This window comes from Oncorhynchus keta, unplaced genomic scaffold (genome assembly GCF_023373465.1).
Source record: "Oncorhynchus keta strain PuntledgeMale-10-30-2019 unplaced genomic scaffold, Oket_V2 Un_contig_6513_pilon_pilon, whole genome shotgun sequence".
Taxonomy (NCBI): Eukaryota; Metazoa; Chordata; class Actinopteri; order Salmoniformes; family Salmonidae; genus Oncorhynchus; species Oncorhynchus keta.
The window spans coordinates 135,766-145,112 of NW_026288907.1; the positions used below are offsets into that span (position 1 = coordinate 135,766).

At 47.5% G+C, this 9,347-nt stretch overlaps 1 protein-coding gene across 1 annotated transcript; it reads right to left on the minus strand.

Moving 5' to 3' along the window:
- Positions 1–3,671: 3,671 nt before the first annotated feature.
- LOC118370653 (zinc finger protein 23-like) lies at positions 3,672–9,086 on the minus strand. The gene is made up of 2 exons (XM_052511238.1): positions 8,009–9,086; positions 3,672–5,619 (listed from the first exon to the last, which is right to left on the minus strand). Exons 1-2 carry the CDS (start codon positions 8,850–8,852, stop codon positions 4,973–4,975), a joined length of 1,491 nt encoding a protein of 496 aa, XP_052367198.1. The 5' UTR covers positions 8,853–9,086; the 3' UTR covers positions 3,672–4,972.
- Positions 9,087–9,347: the final 261 nt, after the last annotated feature.

The following is a 9,347-nucleotide window of genomic DNA, read 5'->3' on the forward strand; positions in this document are numbered from 1 at the left end:
TGCTGGTATCCACTAACCCCATCAGGTCATATGTACTGCTGGTATCCACTAACCCCATCAGGTCCTATATTCTCCTGAAAATAGAAGAGTCCTTGGGAAGGGTTGGATTAATAGTTATGAATGGAAAGACACTGAGGTAATGTGAGCTGTTTAGGATGTGGATCGGCACTGACGTCATCCTCTGTGTCCTGATCGGCAGCGGGTGCAGTGTCCACCTCCTCCGTTGTGTCATCAGTGGGTGTGATGACAGGTAGCTGGGATGGGTTGGGTTGAGTGGGATCAGTGGGTGTGATGACAGGTAGCTGGGATGGGTTGGGTTGAGTGGGATCAGTGGGTGTGATGACAGGTAGCTGGGATGGGTTGGGTTGAGTGGGATCAGTGGGTGTGATGACAGGTAGCTGGGATGGGTTGGGTTGAGTGGGATCAGTGGGTGTGATGACAGGTAGCTGGGATGGGTTGGGTTGAGTGGGATCAGTGGGTGTGATGACAGGTAGCTGGGATGGGTTGGGTTGAGTGGGATCAGTGGGTGTGATGACAGGTAGCTGGGATGGGTTGGGTCCCCCTGGGATCAGTGGGTGTGATGACAGGTAGCTGGGATGGGTTGGGTATATTGGGATCAGTGGGTGTGATGACAGGTAGCTGGGATGGGTTGGGTATATTGGGATCAGTGGGTGTGATGACAGGTAGCTGGAATGGGTTGGGTTGAGTGGGATCAGTGGGTGTGATGACAGGTAGCTGGGATGGGTTGGGTTGAGTGGGATCAGTGGGTGTGATGACAGGTAGCTGGGATGGGCTGGGTTCCTCTGGGATCAGTGGGTGTGATGACAGGTAGCTGGGATGGGTTGGGTTGATGGGATCAGTGGGTGTGATGACAGGAAGCTGGGATGGGCTGGGTTGAGTGGGATCAGTGGTTGTGATGACAGGTAGCTGGGATGGGTTGGGTTGAGTGGGATCAGTGGGTGGGATGACAGGTAGCTGGGATGGGTTGGGTTGAGTGGGATCAGTGGGTGTGATGACAGGTAGCTGGGATGGGTTGGATTGAGTGGGATCAGTGGGTGTGATGACAGGTAGCTGGGATGGGCTGGATTGAGTGGGATCAGTGGGTGTGATGACAGGTAGCTGGGATGGGTTGGGTTGAGTGGGATCAGTGGGTGTGATGACAGGTAGCTGGGATGGGCTGGATTGAGTGGGATCAGTGGGTGTGATGACAGGTAGCTGGGATGGGCTGGATTGAGTGGGATCAGTGGGTGTGATGACAGGTAGCTGGGATGGGTTGGGTTGAGTGGGATCAGTGGGTGTGATGACAGGTAGCTGGGATGGGTTGGGTTTATTGGGATCAGTGGGTGTGATGACTGGTAGCTGGGATGGGTTGGGTTGAGTGGGATCAGTGGGTGTGATGACAGGTAGCTGGGATGGGTTGGGTTTATTGGGATCAGTGGGTGTGATGACAGGTAGCTGGGATGGGTTGGGTTGAGTGGGATCAGTGGGTGTGATGACAGGAAGCTGGGATGGGTTGGGTTTATTGGGATCAGTGGGTGTGATGACTGGTAGCTGGGATGGGTTGGGTTGAGTGGGATCAGTGGGTGTGATGACAGGTAGCTGGGATGGGTTGGGTTTATTGGGATCAGTGGGTGTGATGACAGGTAGCTGGGATGGGTTGGGTTGAGTGGGATCAGTGGGTGTGATGACAGGTAGCTGGGATGGGTTGGGTTGAGTGGGATCAGTGGGTGTGATGACAGGTAGCTGGGATGGGTTGGGTTGAGTGGGATCAGTGGGTGTGATGACAGGTAGCTGGGATGGGTTGGGTTGAGTGGGATCAGTGGGTGTGATGACAGGTAGCTGGGATGGGTTGGGTTGAGTGGGATCAGTGGGTGTGATGACAGGAAGCTGGGATGGGTTGGGTTGAGTGGGATCAGTGGGTGTGATGACAGGTAGCTGGGATGGGTTGGGTTGAGTGGGATCAGTGGGTGTGATGACAGGTAGCTGGGATGGGTTGGGTTGAGTGGGATCAGTGGGTGTGATGACAGGTAGCTGGGATGGGTTGGGTTGAGTGGGATCAGTGGGTGTGATGACAGGTAGCTGGGATGGGTTGGGTTGAGTGGGATCAGTGGGTGTGATGACAGGTAGCTGGGATGGGCTGGATTGAGTGGGATCAGTGGGTGTGATGACAGGTAGCTGGGATGGGCTGGGTTGAGTGGGATCAGTGGGTGTGATGACAGGTAGCTGGGATGGGTTGGGTTGAGTGGGATCAGTGGGTGTGATGACAGGTAGCTGGGATGGGCTGGGTTGAGTGGGATCAGTGGGTGTGATGACAGGTAGCTGGGATGGGTTGGGTTGAGTGGGATCAGTGGGTGTGATGACAGGTAGCTGGGATGGGCTGGATTGAGTGGGATCAGTGGGTGTGATGACAGGTAGCTGGGATGGGCTGGATTGAGTGGGATCAGTGGGTGTGATGACTGGTAGATGGGTTGGGTTGAGTGGGATCTTTGGGTGTGATGACAGGTAGCTGGGATGGGTTGGGTTGAGTGGGATCAGTGGGTGTGATGACAGGTAGCTGGGATGGGTTGGGTTGAGTGGGATCAGTGGGTGTGATGACAGGTAGCTGGGATGGGTTGTTCCCCTCCACTACACCATCATATATCAGTGTAGGGGCTGTTCCCCTCCTCTACACCATCATATATCAGTGTAGGGGCTGTTCCCCTCCACTACACCATCATATATCAGTGTAGGGGCTGTTCCCCTCCACTACAACATCATATATCAGTGTAGGGGCTGTTCCCCTCCTCTACACCATCATATATCAGTGTAGGGGCTGTTCCCCTCCTCTACACCATCATATATCAGTGTAGGGGCTGTTCCCCTCCTCTACACCATCATATATCAGTGTAGGGGCTGTTCCCCCCCTCCACTACACCATCATATATCAGTGTAGGGGCTGTTCCCCTCCTCTACACCATCATATATCAGTGTAGGGGCTGTTCCCCTCCTCTACACCATCATATATCAGTGTAGGGGCTGTTCCCCTCCTCTACACCATCATATATCAGTGTAGGGGCTGTTCCCCCCCTCCACTACACCATCATATATCAGTGTAGGGGCTGTTCCCCTCCTCTACACCATCATATATCAGTGTAGGGGCTGCCCCCCCCCCCTCTTCTACACCATCATATATCAGTGTAGGGGCTGTTCCCCCCCCCGAACTCCACTACACCATCATATATCAGTGTAGGGGCTGTTCCCCCCCCCCCTCCTCCTCTACACCATCATATATCAGTGTAGGGCTGTCCCCCCTCTACACCATCATATATCAGTGTAGGGGCTGTTCCCCCCCCTCCTCTACACCATCATATACCAGTGTAGGGGCTGTCCCCCCTCTACACCACCATATATCAGTGTAGGGGCTGTCCCCCCTCCTCTACACCATCATATATCAGTGTAGGGGCTGTTCCCCCCCTCTACACCATCATATATCACTGTAGGGGCTGCCCCCCTCCTCTACACCATCATATATCAGTGTAGGGGCTGTTCCCCTCCACTACACCATCATATATCACTGAGTTAAGTTTATATATATATACAGGACCATTCAAAACTTGACACCTCCTCATTCAAGGGTTTCTCTTTGTTTTCTACATTGTAAAATATACTCAGCAAAAAGAAGAAACATCCTCTCACTGTCAACTGCGTTTATTTTCAGCAAACTTAACTAAAGTAAATATTTGTATGAACATAACCAGATTTAACAACCGAGACATAAACTGAACAAGTTCCACAGACGTGTGACTAACAGAAATGGAATAATGTGTCCCTGAACAAATGGGGGGTCAAAATCAAAAGTAACAGTCAGTATCTGCTGTGGCCACCAGCTGCATTAAGTACTGCAGTGCATCTCCTCCTCATGGACTGCACCAGATTTGCCAGTTTTTGCTGTGAGATGTTACCCCACTCTTCCACCAAGGCACCTGCAAGTTCCCGGACATTTCTGGGGGGAATGGCCCTAGCCATCACCCTTCGATCCAACAGGTCCCAGACGTGCTCAATGGGATTGAGATCTGGGCTCTTTGCTGGCCATGGCAGAACACTGATATTCCTGTCTTGCAGGAAATCACGCACAGAACGAGCAGTATGATTGGTGGCATTGTCATGCTGGAGGGTCATGTCAGGATGAGCCTGCAGGAAGGGTACCGCATGAGGGAGGAGGATGTCTTCCCTGTAACACACAGCATTGAGATTGCCTGCAATGACAACAAGCTCAGTCCGATGATGCTGTGACACATACTTGGGTAACTCTGTATTTGGGCTGCAATCTGAGGTGCAGTTAACTCTAATGAATTTATCCTCTGCAGCTGTGGTAACTCTGCGTCTTCCTGTGGCAGTTCTCATGAGAGCCAGTTTCCTCATAGCGCCTGATGTTTTTTGCGACTGTACCTGAAGAATCTTTCAAAGTTCTTAATTTTCCTGATTGACCTTCATGTCTTAAAGTAATGATGGACTGTTGTTTCTCTTTGCTTATTTGAGCTGTTCTTGACATAATATGGACTTTGTCTTTTACCCAATATACCATATCTTCTGTATACCACCCCTACCGTGTCACAACACTACTGATTGGCTCAAACGCATTAAGAAGGAAAGAAATTCCACAAATTAACTTAACAAGGCACACCTGTAATCAAAATGCATTCCAGGTGATTACGTCATGAAGCTGGTTGAGAGAATGCCAAGAGTGTGCAAAGCTGTCATCAAGGCAAAGGGTGGATACTTTGAAGAATCTCAAAAATAAAAAAACAAATGTAGACCTATTTGTGAGTATGATAAAATATATACAATTAGATTTCATGACAAAAACACAAATTCTCAGTCAAAACCATAAGCCAGAACATGTATTTCCACAATGAGTAGTGACATAAGGAGTATGTATTCTCTCATGCTCTTTCAGGACCATTAATTGGGTAAAACTCTTTCCACACTGAGATCATTGGAAAGGCTTCTCCCCTGTGTGTGCCCTCTCATGACTTTTCAGGCTCCTTAATTGGGTAAAACTCTTTCCACACTGAGAGCATTTGAAAGGCTTCTCTCCTGTGTGTATTCTCTCATGTGTTCTCAGGTTCCCAATCCGAGTAAAACTCTTTCCACACTGCGAGCATTGGAATGGCTTTTCACCGGTGTGTATTCTCTTATGCTCTTTCAGTTGCCCTGACCAACTGAAACTCTTTTCACAATGGGAACAGTGGTACGGCTTTTCCCCTGTGTGTATTCTCTCGTGTGATTTCAGGTCCCCTGATCGGGAAAATGTATTTCCACACTGAGAGCATTGGAATGGCTTTTCCCCTGTGTGTTTTCTCCAATGAACTTTCAGTTGTGCTGGCTCGATAAATCTCTTTCCACACTGGAAGCAGTGGTAAGGCTTCTCTCCTGTGTGTATTCTCTCGTGTGATTTCAGGTTCCCTAACCGGGTAAAACTCATTCCACACTGAGAGCAGTTGTAAGACTTCTTCTCTGCGTGTGTTCTCTTGTGGTTTTTAAGATTCCCTAAATGGTTAAAACTCTTTTCACACTGGGAACAGTGGTGTCGTCTCACTGGTTCAGACGTCTCTGGTTCCTCTGAGTCGGGTCTCTCTTCTGCCAAATACAAACAGAGTGGTTAAACAGGGAGACCTGAATGAAATCTCAGCATACATTTTAGTCATTTATCAGACCCTCTTATCCAGAGAGACTTACAGTCAAGTGCTCTTAGCATGTGATGCATGTGCTCCATTGTCTCTTAGCATGTGCTCCATTGTCTCTTAGCATGTGATGCATGTGCTCCATTGTCTCTTAGCATGTGATGCATGTGCTCCATTGTCTCTTAGCATGTGATGCATGTGCTCCATTGTCTCTTAGCATGTGCTCCATTGTCTCTTAGCATGTGATGCATGTGCTCCATTGTCTCTTAGCATGTGATGCATGTGCTCCATTGTCTCTTAGCATGTGATGCATGTGCTCCATTGTCTCTTAGCATGCGATGTATGTGCTCCATTAAAAAAAAAAAAAAAAAAAAAATATGCCATTTAGCTGACGCTTTTATCCAAAGCGACTTACAGTCATGTGTGCATACATTCTACGTATGGGTGGTCCCGGGAATCGAACCCACTACACTGGCGTTACAAGCGCCATGCTCTACCAACTGAGCTACAGAAGGACCACCATTGTCTCTTAGCATGTGATGCATGTGCTCCATTGTCTCTTAGCATGTGATGTATGTGCTCCATTGTCTCTTAGCATGTGATGCATGTCCTCCATTGTTCACATGACCCATGTATTTTACACTGTGTGGCTTTAAGGGAATAGTATGGTCACTATTCAGAGCAACTTGTTAGTGCATCCATCTTAAGGTAGCTATAGGTGAGACAACCACAACAGTGATAGTTAACATGTCTCAGATGGGCTACGTATTCACCGATTTGATGGTTTCTCTCATCGAGCGGGTTCTAGAAGTATAGCTCCAATGTAAAGTAGACTTCTTCATTTTAGAAATGCATCTTGGCCTCTCCACAAAGAGCATGAAGCAGATGACAACTTTCCTGCCCTTCTTGACTATGGTGGGCGCCATTTACCAGAATGCAGCAGATAATACTCTTAAACCCTCCGGATGCCGTCTACCTTGGCGCCCTTCTTTTTATCACAGGTGACAGTTTAAATCACTGCATCCTGTATCAGGTGACAGTTTTAATCACTGCATCCTGTATCAGGTGACAGTTTTAATCACTGCATCCTGTATCAGGTGACAGTTTTAATCACTGCATCCTGTATCAGGTGACAGTTTTAATCACTGCACTTCTTATGTGATCTCAGGCTGATACAGAGAGACTCATCCATGCATTTATTACAAGCAGGCTTGACTACTGTAATGCTCTCCTGGCTGGTCTATCAAGAACAGTTTTGGTCAACTGCAAAGCATACAGTATGCTGCAGCACGGGTACTGACCAAGACCAGACAGAGAACATACTGATTTTAAGGTCTCTGTACTGGCTGCCTGTGAGTTTTAGAATTAATTTTGTAAATTATTCTATTGGTTTTTAAATCAATCCATGATTGAGCACCAATACATGTCAGACATGTTTTTAAGTGATGTACCCAGTAGGTCCCTCAGGTCCTATGGCCTTTTAACTACCCCAAAGCCTAGGACCAAGAGGCATGGAGAGGGAGCCTTTAGTTACTATACCCCCAGACTCTGGACTAGACGGCTAGAGAACCTGAGGGGGACCAAGAGGCATGGAGAGGGAGCCTTTAGTTACTATACCCCCAGACTCTGGACTAGTTGGCTCGAGAACCTGAGGGGGACCAAGAGGCATGGAGAGGGAGCCTTTAGTTACTATACCCCCAGACTCTGGACTAGACGGCTAGAGAACCTGAGGGGGACCAAGAGGCATGGAGAGGGAGCCTTTAGTTACTATACCCCCAGACTCTGGACTAGATGGCTCGAGAACCTGAGGGGGACCAAGAGGCATGGAGAGGGAGCCTTTAGTTACTATACCCCCAGACTCTGGACTAGACGGCTAGAGAACCTGAGGGGGACCAAGAGGCATGTTTTGCATTCCATGTCTGAAATGTGCTGTATAAATAAAGCTTGATTTGAATATTTAGCATGCTCCGAACACCTGTGTGTAAGCTAACTGGGCAGGAAGTTTAGTTCGACAATTGGAACCATACACAGTGTTTAGATCCGTGCAAAACTGCTACAGTCTCTTTTCTATTTCAAATAATCTTTGTCGCTGACATGAACTATAACGGGCATATCAGCGTGTTGGAGCACAGCGTCGGAAATGTAGTTTGCATGGAGCCAAATGTGGGTGAATGTAATGGCTGAAAACCCTACATACATAGAAGGGTTTTCGAGAGCTTAAATATTACTAATGTAAAAGTCCATGTACCAATCAGATTGGCCCTTTAACAATTCCTACAGTACTGAACAACCTATTCATGTGTAGACAGTACAGAGTCTATGCCCGTTTTTAAGACAATACTCACTGGTGTTAATCAGATCTTCAGTCTCCTTTTCATCTCCTTCCTCCTCTTTCACTCCCAAAACATCGTCCTCTTCCTCTCTAAAAGGTTCTTCTACTTCTTTCCCTATAACATCCTCCTCTTCCTCCTGTTTAATTCTGAAAGCTTCTACCTCTCCCTCTTCCTCTGTGACAGCCTCTATCCCCTCTTCCTCTTCCACTGTGACAGCCTCTATCCCCTCTTCCTCTTTTACTGTGACAGCCTCTATCCCCTCTTCCTCTTCCACTGTGACAGCCTCTATCCCCTCTTCCTCTTCCACTGTGACAGCCTCTATCCCCTCTTCCTCTTCCACTGTGACAGCCTCTATCCCCTCTTCCTCTTTTACTGTGACAGCCGCTATCCCCTCTTCCTCTTCCACTGTGACAGCCTCTATCCCCTCTTCCTCTTTTACTGTGACAGCCTCTATCCCCTCTTCCACTCCAAAAATATCTTTCTTTTTTTTCACAATAACATCCTCCTCTTCCTCCTTTTTTATTCTTAAAGCTTCTACATCTGCCTCTTTCACTACAAAAATATATTTCTCTTCTTTCACTATAACAGACTCCTCTTCCTCCTTTTTGATTCTGAAAGCTTCTACCTCCTCCTCTACCACCGTGACAGCCTCTATCCCCTCTTCCTCTTTCACTCCAAAAATATTTTTCACTTTTTTCACTTTAACATCCTCCTGTTCTTCTGTCGGTGTGATTCCCTCCTGTTTTATTCTGAAAGCTTCTTCTTCTTTTACGACAACATTCAGCTCCAGAGCTCCTTTCTCCGTCCAGTAGACATCCTCTTCTTTAGCAAGGGGCGAGTAGTTTAGTGAGCTCATGGTAAGGGACGTTAGCTAGCTAGGTAGCATTAGCGACTAGCCTAGTGCTAACCTCAGAATCAAATCAATCTGAACAAATTAATAAATTGAACAAGTACGTTAAGTTAACTCCTATATACGTACACATAATTGTGTCTAAAACACCTATTAATATACACAAAATAGTCAAAGTAGCTCCAATTATTCGGTTTTATGTAGCAAGCTACCGATGTGGCTGATCCAGTAGTCTACAGCCCCCCGTCCACTAGATTATACGTCACGCAAGAAGAATCACCTGAAATACTCATATCGCCATCTGCTGACTGGAGTGGGCAGCACAATTATCCACTCCATCAAATCCAATCTTATTTGTCAAATGCGCCGAATACAAGAGCTGTAGACCTTACCGTGAAACGCTTACTCACAAGCCCTTTAACTAACAATCTCCTTATTTTATTAGGAAAAAAAATGTAATACACAAATCAACATACATGATGGAAAAGGGCCTTTTTTAAA